This window comes from Seriola dumerili, unplaced genomic scaffold, assembly GCF_002260705.1.
Source record: "Seriola dumerili isolate Sdu_G_001 unplaced genomic scaffold, Sdu_1.0 BDQW01000276.1, whole genome shotgun sequence".
NCBI lineage: Eukaryota > Metazoa > Chordata > Actinopteri > Carangiformes > Carangidae > Seriola > Seriola dumerili.
Genome location: NW_019174531.1, coordinates 1,285,992 through 1,306,884, shown reverse-complemented (window position 1 = coordinate 1,306,884; position 20,893 = coordinate 1,285,992). Strand labels below are relative to the sequence as shown.

Here is a 20,893-nt window from a genome sequence, read left to right as displayed (position 1 = left end):
CTTAACCTTTGTTGTGAAGGAATCTAAATCTGGGGTTTATTTGATTTCAGTTGGTAATGTGATCCAGAGAGGAACTGATTGACAATTGACAATTTATTATCCAAATTTAGATCCACAATGTGATATTGTGCAGTTGCTTTTGGATACATCAGGAGAGAGACTCTGGAGCTAAACTGTTGATACATTTTTAAACTAATTTGAGGAAGCAAAGATGAATAACGCTCTCAAAACTAAGTAGATTGTATCTTTTCAGTATGTGACAGTGATGCTGTTGGACAGGCTTTTTCTCCATTATTTTCAGGGCCTGATCGTATAATCAAGTCTGACTGTAGATGGTGACGCTTGAGCCAATACTGCGATACAATATGAACTAGTTGTATGCCTCTGCCACTCAGACTAGTTTCAGATTACGTGCCTGTTTTTCCAGAATCATATAAATTGAAATTCTGTCATAAAAAGTGTTTTCTGAGGTCACAGTGACCATGACCTTTGACCTCTGACCACCAAAGGCTCATCAGTTTGTCCTTCAGTCCAAGTGGACATTTTTGCAAAATTTGAAGGAATTCCCTTGAGGAGTTCTGGAGATATCGCGTTCACAAGGCCAAAATCATGTTTTGGGAGGTCACCACGCCCTTGACCTTTGACCTTTGACCCCCCCAAAATCGTGGCGTTACTGAGATAATGTGTCCATGAGAATGGGATGGACGGACAAACATACAGACAGCCGGACAACACGAAAATAGCTCTGGCTGTCGACGGCGTGGAGTTGTGAAAATGTGAAAAAACCATAGAGTTATATTGGGATGTTAAAATGGTTTGAGTGGGTAGAATTGTGAAGCTTTGTGTTTTCAAATTATGTATCAATTGTCGAGGTTAGTGAGGATTCAACCAGGTGTTGTCCTAACTGTAAAGGGAACAAACCACCCTGAAACTTCCCTTTAGGATGACTTCATGTATCCATCACCCTCACAGCAGGTATTTAAGCTGCAGCTCAAACTCTTGTACTGTTTTTAAACTGTCAGTTTTCATTCATTTGGTAGATATTAGGCCATTAAATAATGAGGTTTAGTTTCACATATATTGCTGGAAGTTTAAAACCCCTACTGCATGTGTTCAATTTAGACTCTTGGTGATATACACTGTTGCTCATAAAATTGGAATAAAATATTTTTTTTTATCTCTTTCCATGAAATGATTGTGACAATGTGATTAATTTCATTTCACCTGGGTAATTGGGACAGATAATGTAATCATTGCACCTGGTCAAAAGTGATTACTGATGCATTTAAATAGGAATAAACAGGACTGGTGTCTGAAAACAAAATTATTCCAACTTTATGGGCAACCGTGTATTATCATTACAAACAATGATGCTGTCAGAATCGTGTGAAAAAGGCTGCAATGAGCTCTTTCATCAAGCAGTGCTCCATGTGGAGCAGGTCTGTCCTAAACTGTCAGATTTCGCATTTGTTTGTCTAAACGCACATCTGCACTTCACCGAAATGACACCAGTCTTTAACTCGGAGAAGCTGTGAAGGATCAGCAGCACTCTCCCTCATCCTGTCCCCCTGCCTCAGGATCACTAACACTCATGATAAACTGACTGCTGACACCTTATGGACAAAAATTATTACTGCTTTTATTTCCAGATGTGAGTAAGTCATTCTAATAAATGTAAGACATTTGTATAAAATTATTTAACAGTGCAATAAGTCACAAACATAAAATATTTTATATTCTTTTGATCGATCAGAATGATTCCTGCTGAGTTAATTATGAGGTAATTGATAGTAGTTACTGAAGAGTTTCATATCTCTTGGAAGTTTAGTGGCTCAGTGAGCTACATTTTCATGGTTTCATTGTGGTAAAGTATTTAACAGTATTACATTTAGTAATATACATATACGTATATACGTATATATATATATATATATATATATACATAGCACTCCAGCTTTCCCCACCTGCAACTGCATCAACCTAGGACTACATATACCAGTTTACTCCCTTTGTTTACTTTACTTAAAGGTCCCATATTTGACATTTTCCTGTGTTTTATTTGAAGCAAAGAAGATAACGCTTTACAGGCAGCGCCAATCGTATGAAATGGGATACACTTCCTGTCTCCTAAATGGCTCGGTGGTGATTGCTTCTTCATGTTAAAACATAACAAGACAATACAACTCTAGATACAGGATGAATTCTCGCCTGCTGGTCTCCTAATGGGGGCAGGGAGGTGGCAAAACCCACGTGACACTGGAAACATTCTATATGAAGCATACATTTAAACGGATATTGGATTGTTTCGGTGGGTGTCTTTTAAAAGTGTCTAAAATATGTTTTTTCTCTCGACCCCGTGCACAGCAACACATCGCTCTGCCACTCTGGCGGCTTTCCTAACTGGGAGCGCACTGATCATAATCTACTGCAGGCAATATACCGACTATATATAGCTCACACAGCCCCACGTCAAAAACCCCTACCTATCCCTTTAATTCTAACTATAAAGCGAAGTCTTAAGCCTCAAACAGCCATATTAACTTGTGTGGTTCAGCATTTTGGTCCAGCAAACTGGGAGCCAAACCATAAGTATCTCTGCATGTCTGGATTCATGAGTCGGGGACGTCATTGTGCGTCAGCAATGAAAAACAAAAGATGTGGAGCAGGATGTGGAGTGTTTTGGAAAAAGCTTTTGCCTGGAGGAAACTCACACCTTCCACCTCACCTCAGATTTGATCAGAACAGTTTGGCGATAACTCAGCATCTCAGTAACATCTTGATGAAACCTCTTCTAATTTGGCACAAATATTAACTCAAGGGTGAACTGATTAGACTTTGGTAGTCAAAGGTCAAGGGAACGGTGACCTCATAACATGTGGTTTTGGCATGGTGGACGCAATGTCTGGAGAACTCTTTATTGGAATCCCTTCACATTTGGCCCAAATGTCCACTGGGACTGAAGGATAAACTAATTAGATTTTAATAGTTAAAAGTCAAAGGTCACGGTGACCTCACAAAACACCTTTTAGCCATAACTCAATTATAATTACACAGCAATTCTGACAAAATTTCACACAAATGGTTCATATTTTATATGACTCCGGATGTGTGTCCAACAATGGCTAAATGTCAGAGCCCAAACTATACTGAAAAACGTGGAGTAGAGTCTCTGCTTCTCCAACGACAAACTACAGTCATTAATAGTGCAAACAATACTAACAGGGTCTCATACAACATCTTTTTTAGTCCCCTGCAGCATTTTGTATGAAGCAGAATAAACCTGTGCATGACCCCGGCAAGGGAAGTTGTGTCTATGGTGACAGATAAGGGCGAACCAAATAAACAGTGATCAATTCACTAGCATTTGTAAAGAAACGCTTTTGCAACCATGAGAGACAAGACTGTTTATTTATCTGTAGTTTACTTCCTGCAGCTCTCTGTTACCACGACAACTGGATTGTCATCTCTTTTTTTCTTTGAACTTTTAGTTTTCCTCTTCCCACATCCTCTCAAACTTTCACTCTGACTGTCATCCACTTCTGTCTTTTTCTGGGCCTGGCTGCTAATCTTCCAGCTGATTCAGTTGGCATAGTGCAACAGGAGTGGTTGTAGAAAGTGGCTGCAGTCTGGAAGGAGTCTGGAAGGAAACTCTCGACTGCGGTCAAGCCTGAGTCATGGAAACACGGATTGTGTCAAAATCTCTCTCCCACCCAACAGAGGAAAATAAGTTCTTCAAACATTTGCTGTGAATTTCATTAACTAGCCATCAGTTCAACATTGGGAAGTGAACACATTTCATCCACTGAGAAATTAAAGACCTCAAATCAAAATAATGCAGGCATATTTGCTTACATTACCACCCAAACCTTTTGAACATTAACTATGTTAAACACAAACACTGGTGTTGGGGGGGTCTGGCGCACAGTAAGCATTCCAGTTCATGTTCAAGTGTTAGGCATACATACTGTTGACACAAAGCTAAACAAAGCTTAAGTTGAAGTTTTAATTTGAGATCTGGAAAAAAGGGATAAATTATGAACTGCAAACTTAAGGCATTTCTTTTTTTTAAAAGTTATTTTTGGGAGGGATTTATGCTGTTCTTTGAAAAGGAAAGTGGAGGAAGAAACATGCAGTAAGGGTTCCAGTCGCCAGGGGTCAAACCTGGGATCTGCTGCTCTGCTTATTGTTTCTGTGCCCATTTGTACTAAAAAATAAATATCAAGTTTAGGGCCGGTAATGGCAAATAAAAATTCAAAGTAAACATGATGACGACACATATTGTCGTCACTGAAAAGATTGCGTTTTCAATGGAAAATGTTAACATGATATTTATAGCCTACCTTAAGTTGTCCCCTGGGACTCAAATCACAAATAAACACAAAACAAGTGGACCCTTTCATGTGGAGGAATAAAACAGATCCTGTGTGAAGGGTTTTCCAAGAAGCAACCACTCATCTGTGAAGGCAATATTTACTACTCATATGACATGTTTTATCCTAATGCACTGTTCACCACTAGTGATTTGATCAAACAGCGGGGCAGGAACCACTTCGTGATGTTAAACTGTAGATGTGCATGCAGCTTGTGCAATTAGCCAAGCCTAAATCGTAGCTTTCAGGTAATGAGAGATTTTATGACGCTAACAACATCTTTTTCCTGGCAGAATACACTGACTGAGGATGTGAGTGGGAGGCAATTCAGTGTCCGCTTTGATGCTGAACATCAGATATTAGCAGATGCAGTGTTGGGTATAGAGGAACCAAAGGGACAGAGAAAATACATACATTTAAATTAAAAAAATTATGATAATAGATTAACACATATTTAAATTGTTTACGAATTCTCTCTCTTTCCCTCTCTTTATTTTTATTCCCTATTTTTATCTGCATTCATTATTTTTATTGATTTCATTTAATTTAAGGTAAACACAAGAAACTTGGTACAGAAACTGGACCAGACTCAGTGAATAGCTCCCTAAGCGTAACATCCTAAGTCCTATGATAACTATTAATTCAGCTACACAGACTAATGAGCAGTGATAACTAACATGTCTTTGGGGTCATCAGGTGGGAACCTCCTTTCACCAGTGTTTCGTCTAGTTGGTCCCACGACACCTCCAGGAGGCTAGACAGTGATCACTGGCGTCCCAGAGTCACTCCCCTAATGCCAGCCATCACTGCTCCTCACACCACCACTATTTTCTCCTTTACCTTGCCTATGCTACCACAAACAACATCACCAACTAGGACAAAACACACCAGCAGATTCAGCAAACAAACTCCCCTAACCAGTTGGAGAAAGTGGCGGCCATTTTGAATGAGGGAGGTAGAGTCAGGGAGAGGTGCCTTTTTGGGCTAGCTCTCCCCCACTCGATAGGCTGTGCTCTACCCCCCCCCCCCACCTCTCCAACAAATGCACCTAAAATAAACAAACTCACCTAAACAGCCAAAGACACACTACAAACCAATTCAAACAATGCAAACAAAACAATATCAGGCCACCTCACCTGGACTACCGCATGGTCTCAAAGAGGCTCACACAGGCCACACCCACCACATTAAAAACACTTATCCTCTTCCTGGATTTCTTCCTTGCTTCTCCTAAAAGTCTGTCTATCCTAGAGTGCTCCCCCTGCTGGGCCCCCAGCTACCATTACTTCTTCTAATCCAAATCCACTGACTGGATCTTGCTGACTGGATCTACGATTTTTCCCTAATTATTGGTTGTTTCCTCTCATGCTCCTATTACAACTTCCTATCAATTAACTTCCCTCTACTTATTGAGATCATTCTAGACTTACTAGGCTTGATTTTCATACTAGCCCACTTTAAGTTTTTATTAAGTCTCTCAAGTACTCTTTTCATACTGGCACGCTGTAGTTAATCAACGTCATGTCATCCATGTAGGCCCTAATGGTGTAAGGCGCATCCATCCTGCCGCCTCTCTCCACCACAACCACTAGAAGAGACCCGTAATGATTACCTCATCGCCATTGTGAATGCCAATGGAGAAATCGTGCACCCTGCCATAATGCCTCATTTCTAGCCTGCCATCCTGTTGTAAAGCCTGCGCTGTACTTAGAGCGATAGCTCTAATATCTTGGAAATATGACTTAACTAAATTAACCACTACTCCAGGCACTCTAAAATAATCAAATGCCTCCCAAATAAGGCTATGTGGCACTGAACCAAACGCATTTGCTAAATCCAAGAATATGACATGCAAGTCTCTTTTTTCTGTCTTGGCTGCCTGAATTTGATGCCAAATCATGCTAGTGTGCTCTAAACACCCTGCGAAACCTGGTAGTCCTGCCTTCTGTACTGCAGTATCTATTAAGCTATTCCTTTCTAAATGCGACTACGCTAAAGAAGATCTTCCACTCTACATTTAGGAGAGAGATCATTCGAAACTGACTCAGGTCTGAGGATTCCTTCTCCTTTGGAATAAAAACATCTCCTGCCCTACGCCATGCTCTAGGAATAACCTGTTTCTCCCAAACTATTCTTAACTGCCTCCACAAAAACTTTAGGATATCAGGTGTGCTTTTATAAACCCGGTAGGGGACTCCATTTGGCCCTGGGGCCGAAGAAGCCTTTGCACGCCTGACTACCTCCTCAACCTCCTTCCCCCTGGGTGGTCTAACATCCATCTCATGATCTATCTTTCCTACTGGTGGCATGCCAGGTGGGAGGCCTATTACTCTATTCTGCTCAAAATCTGAATACGTGTTTCTTAGATACTTTTCTACTTCTGACTTTGTTGGCTTAAGCTGTCCTCCCTTTTCCTAGTTAAACAATCCTTTAACGAACTTGAAAGGGTCCGTGTAAAACGCTGTTCTTACATACTCTTTCTTCTTTCTCTTTTTCCTAAGATATTCAGCCCTTCTAAGTACTGCTAGCCTGCCTCTCAAATCTTCTTGCAACACATTAATCCCCCCCCTCTCTTCCTCAGTTGCTCTTTTCCACTGCTTTCTTAATTGTCTTCTTTCCTTAACTAATTACTCCATTTTCCTTTGCCATCTGGACTTAACTAACTGTGCTCTTTCAACCCTCTTTCTGTCTTGCACCCCAAATCTTTCTGCACCATAGGAGTAAATTATATCTCCCATCTTCTCTAGTCTTTCGCTTGCATTTCCTCCTAGTCCGCTTAAAATTACTGACAAATCTCTATTGACTGACTCCCATTCTTTCTTGCTATTTGCCCTCGGCCATTTAACTCTAGTTTTCTTTTTACTAATTTGTCTATTTTGCAAAATATACATTTTCCTAATTCAGATTTTAGTTTCTTTTTTTCAATTTATTGTGTACATTTACACATTTCCTGTGTGTCTTCTAGGCCTCCACAGTGGTGTCCAATTGTAAACATAAAGCAGATGTTGTTTAACTGACAACAAATGATACTTCTTTAAACTTCTGGTGTATTTTTGGTACTTTTATCCTACAGCTATTGTCACTTTTCAACGAACGCCTAAAGGTTGTTCATGCTTTACGATGTGATTAGTCAGTCTGGTTTTCTGACCTGTTATGTATTTTCTAGTCCATTAAGATCCACAGATGGAGCCCTGCTAATCCCAGGCCCCAGCCTCTGACAATAAATGACTGGGCTTTTGATATCAAAGCCATATGGTTTTATTGCTATTATTTGCTCCTTGTCATTTAATTGTTTTAACTTCCTCTGTGCTCTTTTTGCCTTGTCTGGTTTAATTTCTTTTTGTGTTTATCATTATTATTTATTATTGTTATTATTATTACTGCCCCTATACATAAATCCATCAACACAGTAAAGCACAGTAAGGACTGTTCATAATGACGACTATATTATATATATTATATGTATATTAAAATGCACATTTGCAGAAAATACTTTTCTTTTATTTAAGAAATCTTCCATTTGTGACAGAGTATTTTAACACTGTGTTATTTCTATTTCCACTGAACCAAAGGATGTGAAGACTGCTGAGGATGGGGCGCCTTGTGGCTCACCTGGTAGAGCGCATACCGTTAACACTCAGACCTTACCTCAGCAGCCTGGGTCCAGGTCCAACCCGCAGCCCTTTGCTGCGTCTCCCCCCCCCCCCACCCCAACCTTCCTGTCTCTCTCTCACTGCTGCTCTTAAAAAAAAAGACTGCTGCTGACAGATTATAACGATCGGCTCACACGACTTTACCTCATGAGTGTATGAGTCGTCTATGAGTCCACGCGTGTTGGACATCGGTCTTTTGACTTGACTTGCTGTCTCCCACACACACACGCACTTAGTCACTCAGATATGTATAAAAATACATTTCCAAGAGGGGTTTCACCTAAAATGACTGTTGTGATGAGGGCTACATGGACACACCACTATAAATGTAGTGTGAGTTTATCTCAGTCAGTCATCACTTCTGCAGCCGGTGAATCATTCAAAGAGCGGTATCATAATTATCATGTCATCATTATATTTCCCCTCTGGCAGACTTTTCCATTGTAGAAGAAAATCAGACACTATTTATGAACCATTGAAGATAAAAATAACAATGTGGTAAGATGCTAACACAGAATGAATTACACCTTTGCCAGTTAAGTAGTGAAACTAGTCAAGTGTGACAGAACAGGAGAGTGACATCAGCAGTGCTTCAGCTGTTATAAAACAAAGTGTCACAAAAGATAATCATAGAAATAATCTGCGTATTGTACGATCCCTGCGTGTAAACATATTAGACTGTAGGCCTATATCCAGAATTTCTACACTTGAAAATACGGCATGTCTCCTCTCACTTTACCTTATCCAAAAACAAGTCAAACCCCAATCTACACTAATAAATCCCTCTGGTGATTTGTGACCAACACACACGTTAAGGGCAGATCATTCTCTCACAAACTGATCAGGTAAATGGAGATATACCTGGATTTTATTGACTCAATTTTAGAAATTTTGACCCAGAAAGGGAAAGATGACTGACCATGAATTCACAAAGGTAAAGTGTTAACAAGCGTCCATGTGTTCAACTGAAGCTAACACTAACTTTCATGTCAAAACACAAACATCAGAATATTGAAACAGTTTTCAATTAGGCTGTGTTTTTATTTCGATCGATAGTCTCCTCAAATGACCCAGAGAACCGGACTTTTGTTGTCATGGTTACTATCACTAACCCTAACCTTATGGAATGGTCATTGTTAGGTCAAGGAGAGGGTTTGGCAAGTAAGTTTGGCATTGGGCCAGTTTTTACTTAATCCATTAGATGGTGACCAGAAATTAATCAAAGGACAATTTAAAAACTTGATTGATAAAAATGAAACTGGAATATTGTGCATTATACTGATTTACTGAACTGGTCTTATATTTTTTTACATCACACATTGTATGTCCGCTATTTCAGATGTCTGTCAAGCAAGCAACAGGCCCTTTAAAACTTCATGATAGAACTTTTCAGAATAAAAGCTCACAGTTATCACACTTTTATTTCTAGGAAAAATCACTAAAGAGGAAGTGATTCTGTCGGTAACCCTTGCTGTCATGATGTAGATCTATTTTAGCACTAGGTGCTGTGCGGGCTACAGTGCAGCCTACGGTGCAATCCGTGACTGCTTGTGTCTTTCATTCACTCTCAAAATGGATAATAAGCATTGTTCAGGCGAGGGTAGATTATGTGGGAAATAATGTGGAACTCTAAATCCAATATTGTAAAATAAAAAAGAAAATTACATCATCAAAAAAATCTGGCAGGCCAGATGTTGCTGACAAGCCAGATTTGGCCACCAGTTGCTGACCTCCAGTCTAGAAAAACGTTGTGGTTTGGGTTAGAGGATATGAAACCAAGAAAAAATGACTCTTGTTTTCAAATGAGAACTGCACAGCACTCTTCAAAGCCCTGTGCTTTGTTGACCCATTCATCCACCCCAATCCCCCTACATCTGACTAGACTGCTTGCACAGATGACATGTTTTACGGGAGAACAGCCTCCACCCTGAACACCTCCCTGTGACATAAATGCTTCGCTCATTCACCGCAATATCCAAGCAACTGTTTGTAATAAAGTAGTGAATGTAAGCCCTGGGTTACCTATTAAATCTTTTTGCCTGCTGCAGTGATCACTTAAAACCTTGTGAGTGTTTTCCATTTGGTTAATTGTTGTTTAAAATATTTTTTCCTGTTTGTGTATCAGAGCAAGAACAAGTAGGTTTATCCTGTATGAAAGTCAGCCCTTCACTAGAAATCTGTTTATCAATAGTAACTAATGTACATTCCATCAATATGTAACATGTTTCTTAAGAACAGCATACAGCACTGGAAAACTTAACCTCAACAAGTACAGATCAGTAATGAAATGCATTTCTATGGAAGAGGTGAAGGAGCACTGTAGTTGCCGTATTATTTTCACTTGGATTCAAGTATGGTTGGACTGGCTAGAGCAGGTATCATTATTTAACCCAGTGTCGGCTTAAAAAGTCTTCAGTAGGACGACAGGACTTGTACTTTTTGAGGCTAAATAGGCTGGTACATCCAAACATTTCAGTGAATAAAACATATTAAATTAGCTTCCTTCATATTTTGCAGAAAATCCACCTTCATCCCTGGATCCTTTTCAAGTTTGTGGTTTCCCAAAATTGCTTCACATATCTATTTATAAATCCTTAATTCCAGCAGTCAGCCTGCAGCGTTGTGTTTCAAGAAGGAAGTGAATCAGCCAGTGGCGAGATACAGACACAAATCTGTGGATACATGGATGAACCAAAACAGGAAAAGGACTACTGTTTGTAATTTGCAAAAATCCTGAAGCTAAAATAATAGTCTTTTATTTAACAACAACAATGACTGTTGCAGTCCAGCAGTCACCAGACGTCAATGTTACGTCAGAAAGACGTTGGACTCTTAAGACTCAAATGTTGGACAGACGCTAAATTTTGGTTGGAAAAGAAAATCCATCATTGGGTAACTGACGCTGGGATATTTAGCAGATGTTCAGAAGACGCTCAGCAGATGTTTGGACACATTTGGAAGACGTTGGATTTCAGTGACTTATTAACAGAACAGAACAAAATATTAATGTGTTGCGCCACAGCAGCACGACTAGGCTGTTCTATTTCGAAGGCTCCTTCAAAGGCGGCAGAGAGGTGTCCTTCTTTTCCTGGGCAACGAAGGATCCAATGAGTGGATCCTTCATAGCCCAACCTTTCCCAAGATTCATTGCGCGCTGGTAATGAAAATAATTTGGCAGCAAACAACACCGACAGACAGCCTGAGGATTACACTTTTAAATGTAGGTATTGGGTTTCAGCTCACAACTTTTTGTGAAAAAAATTACCTATTGTCAAGGTTGCTAGGCGACAAGAACAATGGTAAGGGCAGGCACAGCTGGTGACATAAAGGAAATAACAGACCAGACCAGACACAGTCTCATTTTGGTTCGTTCTTCATGGTCTAAGATGACTACGAAGGGTCACACCTTTGTTGACGGCGTCCTCATGACGTCATTTTACCCAGATGATAAAAACATACAGTTGAATGTCACTGACCACGAGTGGTATCTCATATCAATTTCAGTTTTACTTCCTAAATGAGACATCCAGCTCTAAAACCTCTGCTGCCACCAAGTAAGTGGAAGTGAATGGAGTTCCATTTGTGCTCATCAGTGCTATGAAAAACATATTTGAAAGAATACAACAGCAATATCTCTTGAATTTAGTGGACACTGTTCTAATTCTTGGTACAGTATACAAAATATATTCAGTATTTTCTCAAACTGATAAAAAAAAAAGTGCATGACCATCAAACGTCCAGCAATGAAAAGATAGATTTGTTTTTCTTCTATTTAAAGGAACTGAAACAGACGAGATGAACCCATCTTGTCTTGTCTCATTTGGCCTTTGCATGAAATAATCCTTTAAATATAGAGTTAATACAAAATCAACAGATTAAGAAATCATGACAATAGGAACATAATAAGATTCAATAAAATATATATAATAAAAATAAAATGATCAGATTAAAAACTAAAAAGTTAATAAATAAACAATGTTATCCTGCTGGATGACGCAATTTAAAACTAATTATGAAGAATTTTACAAATATTGAACATGAATTTAAATATTGGTTTTCACATACAGTATATTCCTAAACTGTATATTTGTTTTTTTTATGGAGATTACTTTCAACGTTTCCTGTGAATGGCAGCTGTGGGACGGGTCTTCACCCTCAGCAGCTCTGGGATTGGTCGATTGCTGCCTTGGTAAAAGTCCAGTCCCGTGATCCACTCAACGTCTCTGACTCGTGATTGATGGAACCACATGTGATCCTCCACCCAGTAAGATTCGTCTCCTGTGCTCTGGCAATGCAACATTGACAAAAGTGACAAAAATTACTTTAAATTTGACTGTTTGAACAAAGGTAAACTAATCAGTCTCTTAATTGCGGCTACTTTTCTTCTTTCTGTTGTTTTCTGTTTTCAAAAAAGAACAATTTCAGCCTATAATAAAGTAATAATTCCTACCTTGGTTAGGATTTGTCAATTTTGCCTTACTAGAATCATAATGTAAGGATTACAATGTCATTTCAACTGTTGATTTTTCTGTTTTTCCAACACTCACATCTCCAGTTCTGGCTGATTTCTGTTGACTGCTCAAAAGGTTCTGGCCTGATCATAAAACTTGGTGTAGACATTCATGGTCCCCAGAGGATGATTTGAAGTGATTTTGTTAACTCCCTAATTATTCCTCTAGTGCCAATATTTTCACTCTACTGAGACTTTAGAGCTTTCTTACAGGCCCATCCTTGGACTTAAATTTGCACTTTATGTATGAAAATATCAAAATCTAATGAACCATGGTGTCTACAGGGCACATTCATGCTTTTTTCCATAGTAATTCAATAATTTACTCTTACTCTATTGGATACTTCCTCTTTCTTTACCTCTCAGTAATTTTCATTTTAGATACAGGTGCTTTTTTCCTGGAATTAAAACTTGCATATTGAACATCAGTCAAGCTCCTTTTAACTTTAAGCTATCATGTGGAAAAAACTAAATGCATTTATGCTTGAGAGGATGAATCCTCTCCTATGGCCTTACCTCTAATGCCACCTGTAGAAATTTAAATTGTGGGATGAGATGAACAAGCTGGTTTAGCACTAGGTCACTTGGACTTGAGTATTTTATTTCAGTATTTGTGTGGAAGGAATCTGGTTCTTTGCCAAACATGTAACCAACAACAGACTTCCATTTATGGCTCTGCAACACAATGTTGCATAGTTCGTTTGAACTCTTTGTTATTATTTGATCTGGCTTCACTGCTCCCGTGTGTCAGTAAATGGAAATATCATCACCACTTCACATGCAACAGGAGGAGAGCACACTGCTGTTTTGTTCAGGAGAAGCCAGCATGAAAGGCAGACAGCAGGGAGGCAGTTTTGTAATGAGTCATACAAAGACTTTCAGTTTGTCTGCTCCAGTGTGAAGTGGCTCTTAGAGGCAAGACAATAAACACATAAATAAAAAACTGGATACAGCTGAGTCACAAAAAGGTCAACTGTGACATTGTGATTTTCTTACTTTGCAGCTTTCTGAGTTGTTGGGTCTGTGAGGCAGCAGGAAGGACACGGTCTGCAGCTCGCCCATGCAGGTGGTCACTGATTGGGCCGAGTCCCTGCAGCTGGTCAGCACCGCAAAGTAATGTGTGGGGATGGAGATGTTGGTGCCAGACACAAACCTTGAATCACACAAAAATCCACAGTTTTATTCATGAGCAGAATCATCCCAAGTGCTGTGTAATTCAGTAAAACCCTCCAGCCAGTTGTGATGACCATTTAATTTCCAATAGTGTGGGTGTTAATGTGCTGCAGCTCCCACGCTTCAGGTTTTAGGCTTTCTATCCTGGTTGAACCTGGCATCAGGGGTTTGATCCCATTCAGACACAGGTGCATCAGCGAGGTCCAGCACTGATTGTGGGCGAGAGTGTTTCCAGACCTCAGTCCTCGCCCCAGTGGAACTAAGAGCCCTGAACCAAAAAAACAAATAAAAAGACCAGACCACAAGTACACATTTCTTTCATTTGTTTTCATCTACATTTATGTCGATGGTTAGCTCAGCAGCACTTTGCAATGGCTCTCAGTTGGTCAGATGCAACACGCTGCATTCTGTGTCTCACAGTAAAGACGACATTTCTCTTAAACACTGTAGAAACCCTGCACCTGGAGTCATCATCAAGAGTCGCTGAAACAAGAAAGTGGAGGCGACACCTAACCCACGTTTATGGTCGTCTCGTTGTGTGACCACAAACCAATCGACAATAAGTCAGTCAATTTACTGACAAAGTGAACTTCGTGTGAACAAAGTAGGAAATAAACAAAAGCCATAACTTAGCTTTGATTAAATATGAAATTCAAGAGAAAATGTACTGGGTGGGGGCGGAGGGTGGGGCTTTTCCTTTTCCAAAGAAAGCCTAGACTTATCTTTACCATCAACATATACTGAAACAAGTAGGCGGCATCAGCGCTTGATAATTACCAAGTCAGGCACTTAAAAACAAAACAGTGGTGATGAGAGCTTACATTTTGTCCCGCATGATGATGTGAGTTTTTAATGTTTTTCTTTCCTTGTAGCTGTTCATATTCAGAAAAAGCTGCTTTTTGATTGATTTGAACTGAGCTAAGATCCAGTGTTGGGATATGTCAGAGTGGTGCATTATAGTTCTTACAGCATTGGCACTTACAGGAGAAAGAAAAAAGAGTGTGTGTGTGTGTGTGTGTGTGTGTGTGTGTGTGTGTGTGTGTGTGTGTGTGTGTAGTCATTTTAACCCAAAGTTTGCTTAGTTTCAACAGTAACTGGTAATGTAGCCTGATCCATGAGCATTGTTGTTATGATTGTCTGCAATTTAATCATGTTCCAAACTGTTGATTGGAACTACTTTTACAAAAAAGCCATGGTGTGAATTCCTGAGAGTTAAGTGATTTTTTTTAAATAGCTAAATAAGGGGCGTCAAGTGTCGCAGTGGGTTGAGCAGGTGCCCCATATGCAGAGTCTACAGTCCTCGCTGCAGTCGGCCCTGGTTCGAATCCCGTATCGGACGGCCCTTTACTGCATGTCATTCCCCCTCTCTCTGCCTCCCCATTTCCTGTCTCTCTCTACTGTACTATCAATAAAGGCATAAAAAGCCCATAAAAATAAATAAATAAAAATATTTATAAGTTTTTTATTTATCTGTGAGAACAACCATAGAGAAGCAAGTTGAAAAGGTTTTTTTTTTTTTTTTTAATTTCTTCCCAGGAAAAAAAAAATACACTTGCCTCTAGGGGTTGTTTATACAGATGTTGTGACTCAAACTGGTGAAGACGACATGTTCTTTGTTCTAATGAAGCTCAGAGCAAGTTCAATCAGGAAGATTATCTCTAATCTCCTTCAGCTGATTTCAGTTGCTCAGGAACCAATCACATCCCGCCATGATCTCATACTGCCAATCAAGTTGTCCCAGTCATGCTTTAAAATCTATTCTCCTCTCTCTCCCGTTGTCAGCTTTTATTTCAGTGCGGTTGCTGTGACCCTCCTCCCCCCCTTTCAGCACCAGTCTTCATATCCAGTCAGGCCAAGCTCATCATCACTCTATTCACATGCAGATCTCCAGCTTCTCCTCTTCCTATCTCCAGGACCAACACCAGCGTCTAGAGCCTCACCCCCTTATCACATATAATAACATCACGATGGGGTCTAACCGCCAGCAACTGTTATATCTCTTTGCATATGCCAATAAAAGTTTATTCGTTAAGCAAATTAATCTTTCCTGATTGAACAGACAATAGAACTCACTTCCCCAAAGTTCCTCACCGTTCACTCCTGGGGACGACCCGCCCCCAGGGACCTCACTGACCAGTCAGTGTTGACCAGTGTGTGACATATGACCCCCCAAGGTGTCACCAGACAAAACCAGATCTCCTTCTCTGTTCTTTCTCTTCTCTCCTTGGCTGACTTAGGAGCAGCAGCTCCTTCTCCCCTCTCAGCTCTTCAGGTAGCAACAAAGCTCCCAGCACCAGGTCAGCACAAGGCAACCTAGCCAACAACTTTCCTGCAGGCCAATAAATTGATAAACAACATATAGTGTCCCACTCATGAGGCAGAGCTCAGACCCAACACAGATGAAAAAAAACACAAACCTGGAAAAATGATTGTGGCAAAAAAAAAAAAGAAAGAAAGAAAGAAATTCACTAAAAAACATTTTTAAAATCAGTGCTCGCCTTAAATTCTTGACGTTTAAGACCAAGGAACAAGCTAGAATGACTCCTGTCCCATCAAGACTTAAAATCCTGATGCCACATTATGAATCTTCCAGCCCTTCTTCTGGGACAGGTGTGCTCAAAGTCTCAGAGTGAAAAATAAACATGGGGAAGAAGCATCATATACAGTACATACATCATATCAGTTTCATTACATCTAAGCTCATTTTTAATTTATTTTCAAATCAATTTTTGTTACCTTTCCTCTTGTGTCTTAACTATTTGTAAGCTCTGCTATTGCTACATAGCCAATGTTAGCATGAATGGCTGTTTAGTCACCAGTCTAGAAGAAACGTTGTGAGTTCAGCATGGAACTTCATTCCTTTTGCTCACCAAGAGAGGATTCCAGTGGTGGAAAGCAACGACAATGTTAAATCTTGTCTTCATCACGCCTTTTTTATTCTATTGAAGTTAGCGTGCTAACCAGCTAGCTCGTCACTTTCCGATAGCGACTCACTGTAGCCTCCAATCTGCCCTGAAGATGTATTATAACCTCATCTTGTAAATACAACAGTGACTGAAGCTCTCGTCAAGCAACAATCACCTCCACTCCCTCCCGGCAAGAAAAATGTTCAGCAGCAGAGAAAACTTACAATTACCCCTTTTAAATGCCTTTTGCGTCATTAAATAATTGAATTGAATTTGAATTGCAAGGTGGTTGGAAAGGTGGAATAAAAAACTTCCCTTGACTTTATTGTCACATCTAACTATTGCTATTTCTTCACTGTTACTTTGTCTTCCATTTTTCTGTTTGTGTGAATGGACACAAACAAAAATGGGAATCATAACATTTCAGTTAATTTTTCAATATTCTAGGAGGGGATGTGACAGTCTGGGGACCATCCACATGCACTCAGCTGATGAAAGCGAGGTACATCCTGGATAGATCATCAGTCCAATACTTGAGATGGGCAACTGATGACAGGAAACCAACAGGAAGTTTTATGGGAATGTTAACCTACCACAAGCCTCCAAAATGCATTACATTTCCTCTAGACTTGTAAGTAAACAACTGTTAATGCTAACGTTAGCTATGTAGCAATAGCAAAACTTACATATAACTCAAGAACCAGACGCCAATACACGAGAAGTCGTTATTTTCCACACCTGCCATTCATCCCAGTCTCCCTCCTGTTGACTTTGCAGCTGTTAATTAATGTAGTGCTTCATTCAAAAAAATGCATTTCCATTTCCTATCATGTATCACGAAAAACATGGACAATTCGTGTCCAGGTACATGTAATCCATAGATTCAATTTTGTGTTTGAGGACACGAACTGATGTGAGACTGTGTTGAAAAGTGGTTATCATAGTAACGTCATCCTCCCTAGGGAACTTACTGCTGGATCTGCTCTGGAGTGTCGTAATGGCCGTCGTAGTTGTAATCAAAGACGGGGCCAATCACCACATTTATGCCGTTGTAGACAGAGGCATATTTCTTTAATAGGGTGTTATGGAAGTAGTACCAGATCTCTGAGAGGATAGGATAGGATAGGAGAGGATAGGAGAGGAGAGGAGAGGAGAGGAGGAATAGAAATGTTAGGAATTAGTTTTTTTAAATTTGACATAATTTCTGTGCAGTTTAGTTTTTCAGTGTAACTTACTCTTAAACTCGGGATACATTGGCACCACATTACTCATCAGTAGAGCATCGTACTGCTGGTCCACTGTTGCATTCAGGTCTGCAAAAACACCACAAGAAACAAGGGTTTTTGTTTACCGAACATGTAAAGACAACACAATACTAACCTTTGTAAGTTCTGTGATCTTTTATATGAATTATTTGCTCTTGTAAAAGATTAGTTTTCCATTTCCAACCCAATCCTTCTGAAATGTTTTACAATTCTGCACAGTTAAAACCTCTGCCTCTGTTCTGAGAAACAAACCACCCTCATGGGTTATCTGATTGGGCTTGACAAGCGTCCAATGTGACAACTGCACGATTAGGCCTTCAAGTACCAATTATTCATTCATTCATTCATTTTCTACCGCTTATCCTCTAGTAGGGTCGCAGGGGGGGCTGGAGCCTATCCCAGCATCCTTTCGGGCGAGAGGCGGGGTACACCCTGGACAGGTCGCCAGTCCATCGCAGGGCAAACACACAGAGACAGACAACCATTCACTCTCACAGTCACACCTATGGTCAATTTAGAGTATTCAATCAGCCTAATCCCCATTTGCATGTCTTTGGACTGTGGGAGGAAGCCGGAGTACCCGGAGAGAACCCACACAGGGACGGGGAGAACATGCAAACTCCACACAGAAAGACCCCGCGTCCGAGCCGGGACTCGAACCGGGAAACTGAGGCGACAGCACAACTGTGACGCGACAGCACTAACCACTGCACCACCGTGCCGCCCCCAAGTACCAATTAATTTTTGATAAAAAATAAAAAATCTTCCAGTAAATTCATGCCAGTATGTTTCATCAAATGACTGAGAGATGAAGACATAAGAAATGCAGCTCACTTCTAGAGAAGAAAAACCTTGGGGTGTTATTGTTTCACTGAAGTGATTATCTCAGTATTAGGTCAACACTGCAGTGTATCATGTTTGTATATTTAACTGCATCCAACACAAGAACAGAAACTGCAGCCAAAAATCAAATGACTTAAAAGGGTTCTGAGTCAAGTCTTTGCATTTTCATACAAATAATTGTAATGATTGTAATAATTTATGATGATTCATAAATGTGAACCTGCACCAACTAATCTAGTAGGAAATGACTCATGTTCTGATTATTACCAGCCAATGTTTTGTTGTTGTTAGATGCAGATGCCCCAGGGAATCATTTTCTTTATTTATTTTGTAAAATGGAAATGGAAACAGGTGAGTAACAAATTAAGGAGTGTGTTTTTTTTCCCAACAGCAGAGAAGACAACAAACAAAAACATGACATGCGAGACGCGAGGACGGAGGATGAATAGATAATGGTGCACTTCAAATTTCCTGTTTTGTGAATCAAGATTTAGTTTAAAGGGAAATTTTCTTTGTCTCAGCTTTTGCCTCAGCAGCTCAGACCGATGCTTTGCCATGTGTTTTCCTGGCTCGCAGGTAGCAGCTGATTTCACTTGCAAGCACACAAGATCCCATTGTTAACAGTCTGAATGCATTCGCATGAAATGCATCATTTTTCCTCGGTACAAATGAAGTTCTGTTTGGTGGTAGAAGAGTAGCACAGTCGTCACTTCATGGCAGGAAGGTTTTGCTTTTAAACTGGCCCCAAGTGCTCCAGCTTCCTCACATAGTCCACATTCCATTTAATGTAAATATTGTGTTTTAGCTTGGTTGTACAGAAATGGTACAAATGTTAAAACCAAGGGCCTTGTAACGCAATAGTAAGGGCGAGTACAGCTGGTGATGCAAAGCAAAGACCATCTTTTGGCCAGATGGTCTCATTTCGGTTCCACCTAAACAATGTCCTCTAAAGTTTGTGGTTCCTGAATTGGGACAAAACTAAACTGTGCTGATAGCTCTGTTGGATTCTACCCCTCAGTTTTATTTGATGTGTCCTTTCTGGGTGTAAGTGCTGTCAAGTAATGTTTAACTACTAGGTCATAATTAAAAGTCTTAAATTAAGACCTGAATGTTTTAGAAATTCATTTAAAAAGGAATCCCTCACACCTGTCAAGCATACACAGCACCAACTTCAAAAGTCATTTAAGCAGCTTTGAGCTGGGATAATCAGGGCCACCCTAACCCTAAACCACCAGCTGACACCACTTCAGCTCCTCAAGCACAATGACTGTGTGCAAGAAATACTTATTATTAGAGAGCAAACGCTGAAGAGTTCCTTTGTAATGTGTCAGACATTACTGAAGCTTTCTGAAAACACCACTCCCATATGTAGCGTTAACGCCATATTTTAGAATTTACTCTTGTTGAAATGGGGCACCAGTCCTCTGGGAGGACAACAATGAATTACTTCATTGCCAAATTTATCAATCTCATATCGGAAGCCATGACTTCTCGATTCAATGGATCTCCAGTCTCTACATCAAAAGAATACAACAGGACAACAACTGGGTGTAAATAAAGGAGTTTATTAACTAAACTACTCTCTACAGAGTAAATGCAAGGTGTAATAATCATAAAGATGAAAATAATAATGAAATGAGCAGTGTGATGAGTTGGCAATGGTGGGAGAGAATATGTTATGGCTATACACTATGACTATACAGCTAATGATACTACATCTACGAATTAGGTTTGATGATTAAATATTGCTATATTTCGACATCAACCCAGTCATGAGCAGAGTGTTAAGACCGGCCTACTGTGAGTTGCGCTGTAGCTGAAGACCCTCGGCTGGAACCCAGGTGGCTGTGGTTGCCGTGGTAACCCTGGAGATGCGGGATCTAGGTGGATTCTCCTGGAGGCCGTGTCCCGTTATCACGATGACGGATTCTGCCGGTGTCTCAGCGGTTCAGCTCTGGTGGAGTTTGCCAGGAGACTCTCTGTCTCGGGCACTCTTGATTTCTTCTCAGCTTCTCTTCAGGCGGTCGTGCAGATGTTATCTGTTGGTGTCTCTTGCGGGTTGATGCGAAATAAACTCTAATGCTCTTCACTTTGGCTGAATAACTTCAGAGGAGACTGGCGTTGACCAGATGACTCTAAAGTTGTCAAAATCTTCAAAAAGCAAAACTTGATG

The 20,893-nt window shown here is 40.2% G+C and overlaps 1 protein-coding gene across 1 annotated transcript in view; it reads right to left on the bottom strand.

Moving 5' to 3' along the window:
• Window positions 1–12,131: 12,131 nt before the first annotated feature.
• The window catches only part of LOC111230651 (venom phosphodiesterase 1-like), a 43,682-nt gene continuing 34,920 nt past the window's right edge, over window positions 12,132–20,893 (bottom strand). The window contains exons 22-25 of the mRNA XM_022757441.1: window positions 17,848–17,925; window positions 17,584–17,716; window positions 13,530–13,686; window positions 12,132–12,308 (exon numbers count right to left, since the gene is read on the bottom strand). Of these exons, the coding sequence (XP_022613162.1) occupies window positions 12,135–12,308; window positions 13,530–13,686; window positions 17,584–17,716; window positions 17,848–17,925 (542 nt within the window). The 3' untranslated portion in view covers window positions 12,132–12,134. The remainder of the gene's footprint in view (window positions 12,309–13,529; window positions 13,687–17,583; window positions 17,717–17,847; window positions 17,926–20,893) is intronic.